Raw genomic sequence first — 17,420 nt, 5'->3', positions numbered from 1 at the left:
AGATCCTCCTAAATGTTACACAGCCTTTAGACTGTTCATTTAGTGACTGAATAAAAGTGTCTTTGCAAAGTACTTTCCTTTAGAGAGCTGCTAACCTGACAAGACTACATTCAGGGTTTCACTGTACAGAAGAATCTGGGGAAACACCTGAAAGAAATTTCTTGGCGTGATAATTTTAGATAAAAATAAAAATAGAAATTACAAGCAACTCAGATATCAGTAATCAACATCCATTTTTGGTCACACCATGTGTTTTACGCTCACAGACACATGAGAGCTTGCTGGGCAGTGCTCCCTCCTGTCTTAAACAACAAACACCTGAGTGAGACCGTGACCCCACAGTGACCCTACGGTTTGATCTTTGACCCTTGGCTCTGACCTGCTTGTGTAGATTTCCTGCGGGCCTTCTTGATGTCTTCCTCAATCTTGTTGCTGAGTTTGATCTCCAGCTGCTGAGTCTTCAACTCCAGCTCTTTCTGTCTGTCAGCCAGAGCTTTACGAGCCTGCCGGAGATAAGGGACTGAAGTCAGAGACAGGCTCAGATCTCACAGCAGCACGTACAGAAAACGTTTTATCCTGAAGCACGACCCCCCTTCTATTGCACTTTTACATTTCTAAAAGCACTGTCAGGCAGCAAACAAAAATGTGTAATGTTCTGGAAAAAAGCCTCATTGTAATTAAAGTGACAAAGTTTGCAGCTATTATAATGTTACAGTCTGCTTCCATTCATCGCACTGAGAGCAGTCTGCTGCACACTTCAGTATTCATTCATCATCCAGTGTTAAAGCTGCCTTATGACGGCCAACATGGCCAGTATCTTATTTCCTGTCTACTTTTAAATGCTCAATTGTCCATCAGATGACTCTATCAGAGTCCCTCCTATGAGCAAAAGCTGCTCAGACGACAGATGATATGAGACAGATTTGCAGTTGCCTTCAGGCTTCAGCCGACTGCTTTTCATTGTACATATACAAAAAGCAGGAAACATTCCAGGGACGGGAAACAGCCGTCCGCTTATGGAAGAGATGTGGAATTCTAATCGCCAGCGAGATTGTTCCTCAAATTCTGCTGCTGCCAAGTAGAAGAGCAGGGCTGTGTCACATCAGAGCTGCTGTGCTTTGTCTTATATCTGTATGTGTTTGTGTATACCTTCTCCACCGCTGCGTAGCGACCAACTAGCTGCTTCCGTAGGTCGGCGATGTGATGGTCGAACCTCTTCATGTCCTTCTTAAAGTTCTCCCTGAAGGTCAGAAAAGGCTTCTCCACTTCACTCTGGAGCTGCTCAAACCAAAAACAACAAATGATTCAATACTGACCAGCAGAAGATAATTTAGTTTTTTTTTTAAGTTTAATAACTGGAGACCTCCCTCCTGGGGATGTCAGGCCTGCAAGCCAATGTAAAAAACAAAGGTTCTCCTTGACTGGGAACTTTCCTCCCAAGAACTTTATTTAAGAAGGTTTAACAACGTCAAGAGAGTTGTTATGTTCAGGACTTGTCAACTAAAAGCTAGCTAAAATAGTTTTTGTGGTTAGTTAGTTAGCTAGGTGTGAAGAAACTACAAATTCTGCACACTGAAATAGAACAAATGGTTCACTTCAATGGTCTTTTTAAATTTTCCCTGCTCTGAATGAGGGGGTAATGTCACTGTAACTTTGGGGGCACGATATCACCTTATGCAACAAGGTATGCTGTTGAGTTATGTTAGCAATTATGGATCAAGGGTCCAGTAAATGTGTTTATCTATGATTTATCTATCTATTTATGTATAACAAAATTAAAGTTTGTAGTTCCTTCATGCTACACACATAGATTATAATAATATCAAATTCACAGAATAACATACAAAAATAACAAAATAAATATATCTAATAAATGGAAAAAATAATATGATATATACAGTTATTTATATAAATATTATTTTTGACATCACTCATTTGTTTTTTCATCCTGCTCATGTTAAAATGCTAACATTAGCTACTGTAACTTCAGTGACCAAGACAGTATCACCTCATGCAACAAGCCAATGTTCAAGTTCTTTTAATACATCCATTCTTCCCTCTGCAGACTAGACAGTCTACTCTCTTCTCATTTGCTCGTGGGTTGCGTGTCCTCAAAACTGAGGTCTGCAGTTGGCAAATGTGGACCAAACTTTTACATTCTGTAGCAAAAAACACTGTCAGTATGAGCTTGACAGACTCACACTGACGCTGAGATAAAGTAGGCCAGAGCTGTATTTCAACTCCTCAGCCAATCACATTCAGTTGAACGGTGTCATGTGGGGACAGTTTGCAACAGGACAAATATAGAAAAGAATGAAAAGTAATCCACTCAGATCTATTGCATTCTTCTTCTTGGGTGTAGCATACAGCTGAATTTCAATTTGTTGTCACTTAGTAGTGACGTACTGTGTTCACTGCCCAAAAGCATGCCCGACTTTTGATTACTTTCAGATTCCAGATAAGTGAAAAGAACAAATCTCAGGCAGCTTAAAGTGCTAAATGACCATATAAATCCATATGCAGATACAGTAAAGTGGTGAAGAGGTAAAATGCCTTCTTTTCCCGGCAGCAAGTCATGAAACTAATGATACTATTTAAATCTCAGTAACGATAAAGTTATCAATCAAAAAGGGAAATCACTTTAATCCCCTCTCTACGCAACTGATTTAATTATCCAAAAAACATAATTAGCTCCATTCCCTGTAGTTGCTTTCAACATTATGTCATCACCCTCTCACATGGAGCTAGTTTAGACTAAAATGGTTTGATATCCGGAGCCAAACAACAACCAGAACATTAGGTATTAACATTGCTTAGCTTCCTTTTCAGCTTTTTCCAGATTTCTAAAGGTAAATGATTTGCAGTATGAAAACTTACGGCTCCAACAATGTGACATGGTAATATTATTTTTGAAATGAGTAGCTTGTGAGTAGCAGGCCCGTCACTGGTTATTTGATCCCAATAAGCAATGCAGTTGTTCTGCCCCAGCCGTCAGTGATGAATGAGATCTGCAGCTCCCTCCTGCAGTCACGTTGGAAACCATCATTCAAAGTTCATTTCCACTCAAATCCTTCCTTCTCCTTCAAGAATCTGGAACTGTGCCGCACATCTGTGCATCTCTGGAGGATAACATCACTGCCTCCATTTCCTCCACCAGTCCAGCTGTAATCCCGGGCCCTATCTTTCGTCTTTCCTCTCGTAACTCAGACGAGACAAACCTATCTAGCACTTCACAACCCTAAAATTAAGAGCAATTCCCCGGATGACGGTGGTAGTTCTTTGACTGAGATCGAACCTACAGTGTTTCACATTAAGAGTAGGTCACGACTAGACTGAAAACATGGCAGGTGATGAATGTAGAGTCAAAGCCCAAGTGTCATATGTATGTGCTTCAGCCCACAGAGCCATCAGGAAGCCCTTTACTGTATGTAATTGCATTTGCCTCATGAGTTACATGCTGTAGACAGCAGAGCCCACAGTCAATAAGGAATCACATACTGTACAACAGGAGGTTCCTCACTATGTACTGCTAATCAGATCTGTACTCTAAAACCTTTTCAAATATGACACATTGTTACATTTTGTATAGGTACGTTTTTTTTGTAATTTTTTACAATTCTTGAATTGTTTTTATGTTGGAAACACTCTACATATTTAACATCAAGAGAGCTGCTGAGTTCACACCTCTATGTAAATTCTACAGTATATGAAAGATATACTGAAACTGCTTGTTACTGTTATATGGTGGCACTGATCCACCGGATACTGACCTTAATGACTGGAGCTATAGGTCACGATGTAACACAGACTCCACACACATATCTAGATGGTAACCCTAACTCTGACACATGTGCACTTGATTTAGCACAGTAGCAATAATATTCCAAAGCGTCTTGTAGTTTGAAGCACATTTGCATTTATATGAGGAGAAAACCAAGACAAAATTTGTTGTTTTAAAGGCTGACAAATTGTTTGGAGAAAGTCTGACAGATAATAAACATTACTATTTAGGTAGCGAGCTGTTGTAGCCTTTGAACCATTCATGAAGAGTAGTTACAAATTACTTTACTCTGTTGCAGTACCATTACATTATTGTAGCTGTTAACTAAAGTTACAGGTAAAGGAAATCCAGTCCAAATCCAAACAAATACCATGATATAGTGCAACTTTAGTTACATTACAGCAAGTAATGTAACTAAAGTTAGCTAGGTTGTGAGTTAGCAAGCTAGATTGAAACTCATTACTCTCCCGCTACTTTAGCTAACATCACAACAACAGCATATCTTTAATGGTAAGTCATTGAACGTTACCTAACTATTTAGTATTGTGTGGCTTGGTCCAATTCACTTTGTAAGAGCTAGGACTAGCTAGCAGACCATGAGGAGATATTTGCTGAATTTGAAATATTTTATTTGGATCGCATTACCAAGAAACGCTAACCCCAACTTTGAGGTTGGCTATCCAGGTATCTTCATTAGTTGGTACGTGCTACCACTGTCAGTCTGTACTTGGGATTTGCTAGTTCTATCTGGAGACATATCTGAGAGAAAGAATTCAGTGTAACAGGGAAGACTGTCTACTGCCAGCTAGCTGCAGTTGATGGTATCAACTCTCGCGAAATCATTGCAAATCTAGGGTTACCATGTAGACCCGACCTACACACATGCAGTTGTCGTGTATGCAGATTGCTAGTTAGTCACAGCTAATGTCTGTACAGTTGGTACATACGCTGTTTGCATCCGCACATATGCAGGAATATAACTTTAGGTTTGGGCATCAAGCCAGTGACTCATTAAAGGGGTCGGGAGGCGTGATGAATTACCTTTGAGGAGAACTTTAGGTGAACCTCAGCTTCATCTGCCAGGCTCTTCTTCAACTGGGCCCAAGCCTCCCCCAGAGTCCTGAGAACAGATAAGAAAGAGGGTGAGGGAGAGTGTGTGTGTGTGTGTGTGTTTAATATCTTAGACAAGAAAGGACCACACACACTTTTACATGAAGACATATAGGGAGGGCAGAAAGTGTTGGAGAAAGGAGGGGTGGGGGGCAGTGTGAATCCTATCACACACACAGATGGGGTTCAGCAGCAGAGCCAGAGCAAAAGTTCATGGATACACAAGTAACCAGTAAATCTCGAGAGCTGAGCTGAGGTCCACAGCCAGTTCAGCAGATGATTAGGATGTATGGGACATGAGATATGGCCCGGCTTATTCTCTCAGCTTTCCAACACAGCTGGGGGCAATAACACCGTGAAGGCATGTATTGTTTTGTAAGCATTAAAATTAAGTTAGCCAATGCACATTACGTAATAATTACACACCACTTGTCTTTTTTAAATGGGCCACACATTTGTTTTTATTTAAAGAAAGTGAGTGATTCATAATTATCTGTGGCAGAAAATGGAGTGAGGCGGACAGCCTCCTCATATTTCTTCTAGCTGAGGACTGTTAAACAATCATCCAGCAGGCAGCCAGTCACAGCCACAAGGCTGTTGGTCCCGGACTGACGGTCTTTATGGGTAAGCGGGTTACTTCAAAGTGTCGCTCTGAATGGAAGACATGTGTGGAATTCCCTCAGACTGACATCCACAACATTCCTGACACCGTCAGAGTAAAGTCTAGCACCTGCAGCTCTACGGCATCAAAAATGGGTCAAATTCAGAGTCACACACGTACATCAGTGTTCACTGCATGTTCAATTACAGTTTCCTGCTTTGTATCTAAACTGAGTGTGTGTCAACAGTGAGCCAGCTGTTGGAATTGTTTTTTTGACATAGAGTATGTGATAGATATTCTTAACACACACACTTTAAAAACTTTTTCTGTGCATGTTCACACATGTAGTTCCACCTTTTTCTACAGTCTCAGATAACTGATGTACAAGCTGGGAAAGGTTTCTGAGAATATCATAAGCTGAAGATATTTTAGATCCTTTTGTAACTTTATAGTTGTCAATGTGCTTACACAGCACAGTAAGGACAATCAGGTGAGAGACTCATATCAGAGTCATATCAGAATGAAAGCTGATGCGGTGTGAAGTCACATGGTTTTATTTTAAGCAGGAGCCACAGTGGTTTGGTGATAATGAACAGAGTTGTGAATAGAAACAACCACCATGCAGAACAAATAACAGCACCATCTACAGAAACTTAGACATCAAACTGAGTTTCTGTTTATATCCAGTGTTACCCACCAGAACACACTGAACACACTTCCTTCCTGTTTTCTATGCCACTTTTTCTTTCAACTTTGCATTGTTTACATCCATGTTTACTTGCTAGCATTTCATGGTGTTACCCACCACCTTAAGAACATGACCTAGAGGAAAGATAGCCTTTCGTTTATAATATCCCATGATTCCAAGCTGCAAAAGTTGCACCACTCCAAATGCTTTTCACTCTCAGCAAATCACATCTGGCATGTCGCTACACTCTTACAGTCTCCAGTGACAGACAATCACTTGCCAACAAAATACTGTATCTCAGGGAAAATGAGTCTCCTGCCACGTACTCCGACCATTCAACAGAACTAATACAGTGCACGATTGGTAGCAATATAAAGTGGTCACACGCTTCACGGGCACATCGCTACCGAACAAATGGTAAATTCAGGAATAAATAGACGGCTGGTTCTGGGCTGCGGCCGGTCGGACAGTAGGAACTGACCAACAAAACAGCGATTGTCCTGACTGACAACAGAGCTGGCCTGAGGGAGAGAATAATGAAAGTATTGTGTTGCACTTTTCTGGGTGTGGGCAGCCTGAGCTGGCTGGCATAATCTGGATTCTATATGGGACAATTCCATCCCACTCTACCCTCTATTACCATGCTAATATGAAGAGGGGTTATCTTATATGCATGTAAACAGTGCAGGGGAGGCTAAGCCTAGCTAAACCCTCTTTTCACGCTGGCTCATTAGCACCACAGAGTTTGCCCACTTTCTTGGTCTGATATTAATGTTTATAATGTGAAATAAAGTGTACACACTAATCATTTCTATGAGGTTAAAGGGAGCTGATGTAACTTTTGCTGAATTTAGAATGTATCACCACAGTAGCCTAGTAAAGAGTTATAAAGGTATCATTCTTTTTGCTAACAGTAGCTCAAATTAGCCATAATTAGCAGCTGGTCATACCAGACCATGTGTTTTATTGCTCATAAATTCACTTTTACATTTGTTATCTCCTTTTCAAAAGTTATTTAGGCTAGTCTCGCATCTCAGAACACTTAACATTATGTTTTTACTAAGTGGAAATTTACACATCATTAAAAAACCAGTTTTCACCACACCAACAAGTTGTTGCAATATATTCACACCTTCTGCCTTGGTGTTACTGTCATGCAACTAGCTAAACAGATGACAGACTAGCTTGTTAACCTGTAAAATTATGTGTGACATGATATATATACATTATAGTGACAGCAATGATTAAGCAACTAACATCACATTTTAACTTGGATTTAATATGTGTAGATTATCAATCGACCTGGCAAAATTTATGTTAAGTACCACCAAACTACATTTGACACAATGTGGCAAAAATTCAGTTTGGTAAGGTACTTCCCACTCGCTCCAAACTGCATGATTTCTATTTATTCTGACTCAACTTAATTTACAAATGATTGGCAGGTAAGTTTAGAGGCATAATCAGTTTGATTTGTCGGTTTCTGTTTGTGAACACACCATTCAAAGTCAGCCCCTCCTCCTCAGCTCAATGAGCAAAAGAGAGAGAGCGAGAGGAGCGGTCCAGCAAGAGTGAATGAAGAGAGGGAGCGACGTTGGCGAGATCAAAATGCTGAATTAAAGAAATTAAACATTATTTTCTGATTGTTCCACAGCGGCTACGTTCTAAAGCATAAATAAAAACGCCCACACCTCCGCACAACCCTGTGGAAGGGGCCTTGTTCCTGGATGATTGAGAAGGACTATTTTTGTCCATACTTTGTTTTTTAGGAAAGTCATTATGCCTTCAATATATCACTTGGAACTGTTCTTTTTCAAAACTATGTTAGAGCTTGTGATGCTGGAGTGACATTTTGTCAAGTTGCTATGCACTGTCACTGCTTCCTTGTGGAATCTCTTAATAAAGATGAGTTTAATAACGATGCCGTAGGCGGTGTCCGTACAAATCACAGCTTCTTCTCTTTGTGGGTGTCTTTAGCAGGCCGTGCCCCTCTCAGTTTCCGCTCAGTTTACTTTCCATGTTCCTGTGTCCCCTCGGAGAATCAGACAAAGGCCTGCCCTCAGCATGATATTCCCTCTGCTGTCAAACTGGAGAAAAGAGGAGTGGCTGCAAACTATTTTCTCCCTGCAGGGTTTCCCTTCATTCCCTTTACCCCTACAACCCCCAACACACACAACTAAAAGTCTGCCTCCTCAAATCTCATTGCCCTCATCCTCACTCTTACCCCCCCTTCCTTTACTTCTGTACCTCCTCTCCTCCCTCCCCTCCGCTCCTCTGCTCTCGCTTAATAGCTGAAGTATGCTGCAGGACAGAGATCAAAGCATCTAGTGATTTACAGGAAGGCCATACTGTTTCACAGCATCACTGACAGGGCCTCCAGACCCAGACTCACACCAGGATGTCTCGCCTGGTTGGCTAGTTGACTGGCTAGCTCACCGAGGAGCTGTCTGTCCGACTGGCTAATTGGCCGACTAATTCGACATTAGCGTTTATTTACACCAACCAGGATCACTTAGAACAGACTATGAAGCTAGACTATGTAACTACTAAAAGACTAAATAAGACATTTTAAGAATCAGGTTCTATATGCAATTCAGGGTAATCCTAACTAGAATTTATCATCCAGAGGGGGGGCCTGGGGTTGCAAGATGGAAAACCTGGCATGGCCATTTTCTCTCTGATCTCCGAATGAAAATGGGTTGTATGGGTATCCATGAATCTCCCCTTTGCAGATATTATGCTAATCCTATGCAGTTTTTAGGCTGAAATCGTGCAGTTTTTTGCATGTGGTATAGATGTGATAAGTGGCAACCAACCGATTACAGTTGTGAAGGTTCTGCAGACACATGGCCCCAAGGGACAACTGGACATATGACAAGCACATCTGACCCCAAGACTTACTGGAGCCTTTTTAACTTTATTATTTTCTTTTAAATAAATCTATGTTGTGAACATCAGCAAAATCTACTAGTATCTTTTTTTTCCTTCAGAAATTCACAATTTTGCATTGTTCCCACTTTGTGTGTAACTGACATTACAGTACATTCAGCCACTTGACTGACTTTATGACTCTCCTCCAGTTGTGGTACCGTTACAAAATGTTTGACAATTAGACAGCATCACTTTAAATGTATCTGTTGCTGTATACTTGCACTAGGGATGCAACTAACATTGTAAACCATTTCTATAATATAGTTTTTTTTTAGTTGACAAAAAGTTGAAAAATGAAAAGAAGTTCCAAGAGCACAAAAGCATCACATATGCAAAACGTATTTGAGTTCCTTTTTTTTGTCCAAACATCAAAAACCCAAAGATATTCCATCTACAACAATATGAAATGCAGATAAGGAGAAGCTAGTATCCATTCATTTTTGACATTTATTGCTTGATAAATTACTTAATCAATAATTTTCTGTCCGTCAACTAACTGATTATACTGATTAATGTATGCCCACAATGACAAATAAAGTGTCTTATGTCTCTTATGATTACTCAGCTAATATGCACACTCATGTATTGCATTACTCTCATTATCTCAAAGCAATGTTTCTATTTAGCCATTTGTATATTTTCCCAGATTGTCATCTGATACTGACTCTCTACCAGCTTCATGGCTGTCGGCCATGACCTTTGACCTCACTGGAAAGAAATGTGCCCTCTATGCTGCAATAAAGTATCACATTAATATTATTACAAAATATAATGAGGAGAAGGAACAAAAACACATAATTTACAGCCTCCTCATCTCCAAAGTGGCTACATAGTGGAAAGACTTCTTTCCAAGTGATGACAGATATGTTTTTTTTTTTAATGTTGCAGCCATGTGTGTAACAAGCCACTCTACGATGAGAGGGGGTTTGTCTTTCTCCTGAAAACCCTTCAAGCAGGAAGGTCACTCACCCTTCTTCCTGGCTTGCTAGAGGGATCTGGGAGAGCTTGGAGAGATTCTTGGCGTACTCCTCTTCTATCTTTATCCTGAGAGGGAAGTAGAGAGTTTCATTACCACACAGTCTTTACACAACATGAACTTTTTCATTCGTTTCCTGTGTTGTGCAACACAGTAATGTACATGAATGAGCACAAAAAAGGGGAAATGGTTTGTTGACAACTGTATGGTTTTCATGGTAACCTGAGGATGAAAAAAAAACTAAAAAGGGCAAATGGGCTGATGAAAAAGCCAATACCTCTCTCGGATGAACTCAGCCATCTCTTTCTGCATCTGTTTCCCCTTCAGCTGTTTCTGCAGCAAAACGTCAAATCCTGTGATGCAGCCGTTGCCCTGGGGATCCTTCTTATCAGTCTACGAGGTAAACACGGCAAGCACACGAGAAACGTATTGAACAAACAAACACTTAGCAACCAACATGAGAACATCACACCTTCCAGCTCAAAGAAAAACGTTGTCTTCTGCGTGCTCCCTCAAATACAGAGAGACAATCAGTTCAACTCTGATATGGATATGGTGTAGTTAGCTTGAGTGAATAATGTATTTGTTAATAACAAATAAATTAATTACTTTGTATACAATTAATTATTGACAAATTGAAACAATTAATTTATTGGTTAAAGGATCGGCATTATTCAGTGTTCAATGTACTGTAGTAACCAGGTTACTGTAAATTCCATGTAAGTGTAATGTGATAGGTATTACTTGCAGTGATAAACATACACAGAATGTTTATTATCATTTCAGAATTTCAGCTCTATGGAGTGTTTTAGCTTTTTTCAGATCAGCCCACAACTTCACTGATTTAGTTCAGTCGTAGCACTTCTGGAAACCGTTCTGGTTTGTGCACCTAGTTTTGAAGCATTCAGAGTATTTTGACCAAAAATAAATTAGTTTAGAGCCCCAGAAAATTGGTTCCCAGCTGAAAGCAAAAAATAGCAGGTTTTCCTTGGGAACCAAAGCAGGCAAATTCTACATGTTGTTGTGCATTGTGCAGCACCCTCTGTTGATGACACATCCTAGATTACAATGGTTCTGCTCAAAACTACTGGAAACGTAGGCTGGTTTGCTAGATAGCACCAAGGTGTTTTTTCTGATGAACCAACTTATTTAGTGCAGTTTGTGGAGAGAAAAACCAAAAGGAGAATGAAAAGAAATGCAACGCAAAATCAATGCTAATGCTCATGTCTGAACATTCTTTGCTAACACGTTAGCCATAACAACTTTATTAGGTGATGTATGTCATGGTTTCAACATGTCCTGCTGCCCCCCAGGTAGATCAATATGAACTTATTCTACTTTTAAGTTTTACCGTACAACATAAGTGCCTTTCAAATTTTACTTTTGAAATGATTCTCAAAAGAAGAATCCTATGAACTACTTTTTGTCAGGAGCAGTTTTATTTAAATGACTGAATGTGAGGATGCTCAGTTACGAGTAATGATCTTTAATTGCATCCGTCTGCACTGCCGTCCCATCTAGTTTCACCTGAATTCAAATCTCATAATTAAAGCCATTCCAATCAAATTTCTCTGATGCTAAATATGTTTGTTTTTTGTTAAGATGATATTTTAAAAAATCTGATAAATGCAGAAAAGCAACAGTAAATGTACAACTTAAGTGCATGTAAACAAACTGATTACAAAGCTCATAAACTCACATTAGTCATGAGAACAGAAGCCAATGGTTCATTAAAACTGAGCTGTTTTACTAAAATTAACATGTGTGACTCTGGTGTCCATTTTCCCGACTCATTCTTTCTTCCCACTGTCACCTCTGTGTGTATGACTACAGTGTGTTAGCTCCACACACCACACCTGGTAGAGATTACACTGCAGGGGCGGAAGATGTCCTAACATTGCAGCAGAGGCCTGCTGGCTCACTGCACTCCAGCCAGTTCCATGTAATGTATTATCCTACAGTAATGTCTGGTGGATCTTATTAAAGCCAATGCTGATTCCCAGCGTGCAGCGCAGCCAGTATGAGATAAATATGGAGTCACGGTGAAAGATGAAAAGGATCCGGTGTTGTTTTTGTTCTCTGAGATGTTCATTTAGTGATTTAGTGGGGAAAGGGGTGATGTCAACAGAGGCACAATCATTTTTTTGAAAGGATCAAGTTTCTTTCTTTGGTTGCTTTTTTCAAAAATTGGCCTCCTCTAGATCTTTTCCTTCTTCCACTTTCCTCTGTTTAAGTATCTTTCTCTTGGTTTGGAGAGCTCTTGTGCGAATACAGGGCATAAACTAAAGAGTGAGTTTTTTACATAAAAGATTTTAGTACTGTTTTAAACCCAATGCTGCTTCTGCTCAGTTTTTATTCACTTATTTGATGGCGATCCATCTGATGATGGAAGCAGCTAAGGAGTGAGCCTCGCTTCCTTCTCATCTCTGTTGAGATGCACATGTGCAGAACTTTTCATTTGGATTCTTTTTTAAGAGATAAAACAATATATACCTTTTTCACAATCAGAATCAGAATCAGAAATACTTTAATAATCCCAGGGGGAAATGATTTATAGTATGTCTTTTTTAGACAATTTCTAAATTAATATCATCAGATAAACTAATAAAACTGAAATGTTATGCTTCCAGCAGTAAGTGTATGATGTCAAGTTGCCTGAGAAGAAGAGTTGCAAGTTTTTGTCGTTACGGTACTGCTCTTTATCTTCTCCTTCAGATAAATCACAGCCAGGTTGTGCAATGGGGCAGCAGACAACAAATTTACGGCCTCTTAAACATTGAGGTGAATTTACCCAGAAGTAGTCACAGTAGCTCCATTCGTTTGGCTTCAGCAGCTGTTGCTCTGGCATGCATGCAAGAGACGGGAACGTCACACAGTTAATCTAAGAGAGAGAGAGAGGGAGAGAGAGTGGGAGAGAGAGAAAAAGCCCCAGAGGGAGGGCAGTTTAATGGGGCAGTTTATAGAATCATGACAGACAACTTCGCTTTGATGCCACTGTACTGTACAGCAGCATTATTAGTGCTCCATGTGTTGACAGTTTATAGAAGTATACTCACACTCACTCACACACACACACACACACACACACACACTTCTTCTCTGGTATTCAAGGTAGTCTGCACTCTGTTGCTTTGGCAACACTCTCTTCTCAGCAGCTCTGAGAACACACAAAAGTAAAGAAGACAATCCGATCGACCCAGCATTGTTCATTCACGTTTCTCTATTCGCCCTGTCCTTGGGGACACTATTGTCAATACAGAGCCTTTGTGGTTCTCAGCCTTTTTGGGATTCATCGTTGAGCGCTCTACCACAACACTCAGAACTTCTACTTTGGCCCAGAGCAATCAGTGAAATGGATTCCCAAAGATTGCCTTTAATTATCTTAGTGCAGTTAATTGTCTCCCAGCAGCAGTGCTGTTGGATCAGCTGGCTGCAGGGGCTCCCTGCTGTGAGCTGCTTGGTTCTGCGCTGGGTATAACTCAACAGGACAGTACACAATGCATGTCGCTCTAGTACTTTCTGTGCTCAGAGGCTTGGTAAAGTGCTTTTATATTTTTCCTTTAAACCTATAGGGTGGTAGGGAAGGTAGAAGACAACCACCTTTATGAAAAGCAGACACTACAGTTGTCAGACATCACAGCTGCTTTGGATACAACGGCACAAGGTCAGGGTTTGACAAGTTGTCACTTCCAGATTTAGCAGAACAAAAACTTTTTTCATGACAAGGGAAGAAGAATAAAGACACAAAAGGGAAAAGTAAGAGAACACACATCTCAAAAAGAAACATGTCTTGGGATACAAACAGACCCCAGGTTTGGCAAAGACTGCAGGGCAAACAAAAGCAGCTTTATCTTCTCTCACATGCGTTCCAATTAACCTCAGGAGGTAAACAGCCTGCAGCGAGGATGCACTGGTTCTATTTTAAAAACTTCAGTGGCACCAGAGAGCACCCTTGTCTAATGCCAAAGCCTCGCAATTCAGAGCAAATCGACAAATGTGGTTCTGCTGATGACTTTTCCAGAGCCAATATTCAGATTGAAATGCAAGAAGAAGAAAAAGGCCTCTAATTCAACCTTATCTTGGCTTATGAAGCTTATAATTTGTTTGAGGGAGTGGCTCTCTATTCAATCACTGCCGAGGTCCAGAGGTTGACAGTTAGCAGGGCTTTAAACTGACCCCCGCTTCTTTTGGCGAAGATGAGGGCAAGGCTACTTCCAGCAGGCTCCAGTGAAGGGCTTACTGTGTTTGCATTCACACCCCAACACTGCTTCTAGCACTTTCTTTCCTGACCTTTGGTGACCTTGATCAATTGACCATTCATTTAACCCCTCCTCCAAACAGTGAATGCCCTATATTAGCTCGTAACTAGGCACAGCAGGCCTGCCAAGCTTTTGGATTTTGGCATGTTGAAGCGGGTGGTGGGAGGGTGGTGTCTGTTATTTGCCTTTCAAAAACAGAAGAGGGAACTGGCAACAAATGTGCTACAGTGTGTTTATCTGCAATAATTTAAGATGCAAACGTTAGCATGTCCAGGTAACTAGCTTACTACTCACAATAGTAGCCTAGCGTTTTGTCACAAGGCACAGAGTTAGCTAACTTATTTTGAGGTATATTAGAAAGGATCTCGTTCAGGACTGAAACCAGCTAAACTTCTTCTGTGAGATAGAGTTCTTGTAAAAATCTAAAATATTATTTGAAAACACAAACAATAGAGCACAAATATAACCTTTGTGTTGTTTCTATAGTAAGCATCTTTTGTTGTCCCTGTGCTATGATACTGCTAACTAGCTACCCTGCATTACAAGAATGCGTCTCCATGACTTTTTGTCTGTACTATAACTTTAGCCCTGTTTATTAGCATTATATCATGTATGTAGCCACAAAAAACTTATTTTTAGGACTCATTCTTGTTGCAGCCAGAGAGTTTCAAACCAACTCACAGATTTAACGTTAGCTATAAAGCTGATAAAAATCTGTTAGCGACAGTTATCTTTGCAACTAGCTAAATCAATAGTCGTCAGCAGAAATGTGAAGCTTACTAAAAAATTTGTAAGAATTTGCAAATCTTCCACTGTTATTATTGACCGTTTTGTACACAATATCAGCAGCAGTTAATAGTACCAAATGTAGCTCCCCTCACCTCTCTTTCTCTCATGTTTCCCTTTTATAACCATCTGCTCAAACTCTCTGGTTTGCTAATGAGAAATGTCTCCTGTGGGTAAATACATGAGATTTATAACAACTCCCCCCCCCCCCCCCCCCCCCATATACTTTCTTCTCCCCCCTTCTTCTCTTTCTCTTTTTTTCTTCCCCTCCGACTCTCAACTTTTGTTCTGTTTTCCACCTCCTTTCTTCTCCCTCTCCGCAACCTCTTTTCTTCCCTCTTTCTCTCTTCTCTCACCCTGACCTTTCCCGTCTTATATTACTTATTGAAATCATTCTCAATATGTCTTGGTTTTTTAAAATGGTAAGGATATAAAAGAAAAGAGAGAAAAAGAAAAAAGAAATCCATAACGTCACAGCAGCAGCTACTTATCGAGGCCCAACAGGATGCGACGACCTGACAACAGTGGAGAAATCATCTGGATGCTGGATAGGATGATGTCACTGTGTATCTGTATACTAGCAACTGAAAACAAGCACCAAACACTTCTACCAGCAGTGAATGGATATGAACTATAGAGAGAGCAACACTGAGGAGGAAATTAAACATATTTACAGCTTTCATATAGTGAAGATTTAGTTTGTTTATTGTCCCAATGTATTAAATACATGTATTAATGTATTTGTATTACAACTGATGCAGCAAACATGTATCTGGAAAAAGAAATCCCACCAGGGCAATCTGCACTTCTGGAGATTGCATTTCCTTAAACTGTCATTTCCAAACTTGGGGGGAAAAATACTTAAGCTGGTATCAAATCTGGTCCTTCAGGGCTACTGTAGAGAGCCAGGGTGAGTTCATGGTTCGTTAAGAGTTCCCGTTAGTTGCCCCACTCACCGTGACCGTGGTCTCCTTGTTCTGTTTCCTGGTGGGTGACGTTGATCCCGGGCTCTGCTGAGAGAAGAAGGACGCTCCGTCAAAACCTCCGTCCTCTGTGTCAGACATGACTGCTCAACATACACACACTGTCACTCGCGCACACACACAAACACAGTTGTTTTCCTGGCGAGCGCTGTTAGCGTCTGTCTGGTGCTCACTCCGCTTCTGCTGCTGCTGCTGGTGTGTATGTATGTGTGTTAGAGTGTGTGTTGCTGTGCAGAGTAGGGAGGATAGTTCTGCAGAGCAAAGCAAAGCATGGTTGGCTTTCTCTCTCTTTGTGTGAGTGTGGATGTATGCGTGTGTGATTTCTAACACTTAAGCTTAGAATAGAGAAATTTCCAGTGTTCTGAGATGAACCAACAGTGTGAGAGTGTATGGAGGGGACAGAAAATAGGAACTAAGTATAAATATAAACTGAGATAAAGTAGTAAAATAGGGAGTTTCACACTTCCTCTCATGCAAAAAATTAGAAATATCCAAGAGAACAGAACCTTGAATTCCCAGTAGCAAAAGTGTGTTAATATTTTTTGAATGGCTGGGTGTGTGTGCTCGAGTGTAAGATGCAGAAAAGGAGGGAAACAAGGAGACAGAGTGAATAAGTGGTGGGTGGATCCTGTATAACTGCACCCTGACTGCCTGGTTAATTATGATCAAGGGAACAGATACTGTAGGAGGGATTAATCTGCTCTAACTGCCATCAGCCTCTCCATTAATGATGAGAGGCGAAAAGAGAGTGGGGGTTTGAAGACTCCATCGTGCATCATTATTATTGCTATCAAACACAAGCTTTGTATTATCTGTGATTTATTTTTATAACTGCATAAAGATGCTATAAGGTGTAAGGCTGGGTATTGAATTATTGAATTTATATTTACAATAGATTAAATTTCTACATGCATATGAAAGGGGGATACATGCAGTGACAAAACCACAGGGAATTATCACCCAAACATACAGTATTTTAGCGTCTTTTAGCCCTATGTTTTGGTTTTATAGCCCGTTTTTACTGTTTTGGTTCACTGTTGTTTTCAGGAGCAGCAGGCAGCTGTGTTTAGCGAAAAAAGCTCTAATAAATGGAGTGTGCTACTGCTACTTGTCCAGCACCAAACAGCAGATGGATAAAGTTTGCGACTAGCTAGTAAACATAGTGGAGCATTCAGCATCTAAAGAGAGTGAATACTGGACCCGAATTTGTTGGCTAGCCAGAAACGTGACTGCAATTGAATACTAATGTTATAATATCGCAGCTTTAAAGGTTTTTGGTACATTTTTGATGTTGAGTGTCAAAAA

The 17,420-nt window shown here is 40.4% G+C and overlaps 1 protein-coding gene across 2 annotated transcripts in view; it reads right to left on the bottom strand.

The window, feature by feature from the left end:
- Window positions 1-17,420, bottom strand: part of gas7b (growth arrest-specific 7b) — a 61,076-nt gene that overhangs the window by 7,059 nt on the left and 36,597 nt on the right. The window contains exons 5-11 of one of the 2 annotated variants that reach the window (XM_035670714.1): window positions 16,089-16,145; window positions 12,879-12,968; window positions 10,365-10,480; window positions 10,081-10,155; window positions 4,823-4,901; window positions 1,150-1,278; window positions 380-503 (exon numbers count right to left, since the gene is read on the bottom strand). In XM_035670714.1, coding sequence (XP_035526607.1) covers window positions 380-503; window positions 1,150-1,278; window positions 4,823-4,901; window positions 10,081-10,155; window positions 10,365-10,480; window positions 12,879-12,968; window positions 16,089-16,145 — 670 coding nt within the window. The remainder of the gene's footprint in view (window positions 1-379; window positions 504-1,149; window positions 1,279-4,822; window positions 4,902-10,080; window positions 10,156-10,364; window positions 10,481-12,878; window positions 12,969-16,088; window positions 16,146-17,420) is intronic. The other variant, XM_035670723.1, reaches the window with a different exon arrangement.

Source organism: Morone saxatilis, unplaced genomic scaffold (genome assembly GCF_004916995.1).
Source record: "Morone saxatilis isolate NCDOM2014 unplaced genomic scaffold, NCSU_SB_2.0 Contig1, whole genome shotgun sequence".
NCBI classification, from domain to species: Eukaryota; Metazoa; Chordata; class Actinopteri; family Moronidae; genus Morone; species Morone saxatilis.
This window is presented reverse-complemented; position numbering and strand designations above follow the sequence as displayed.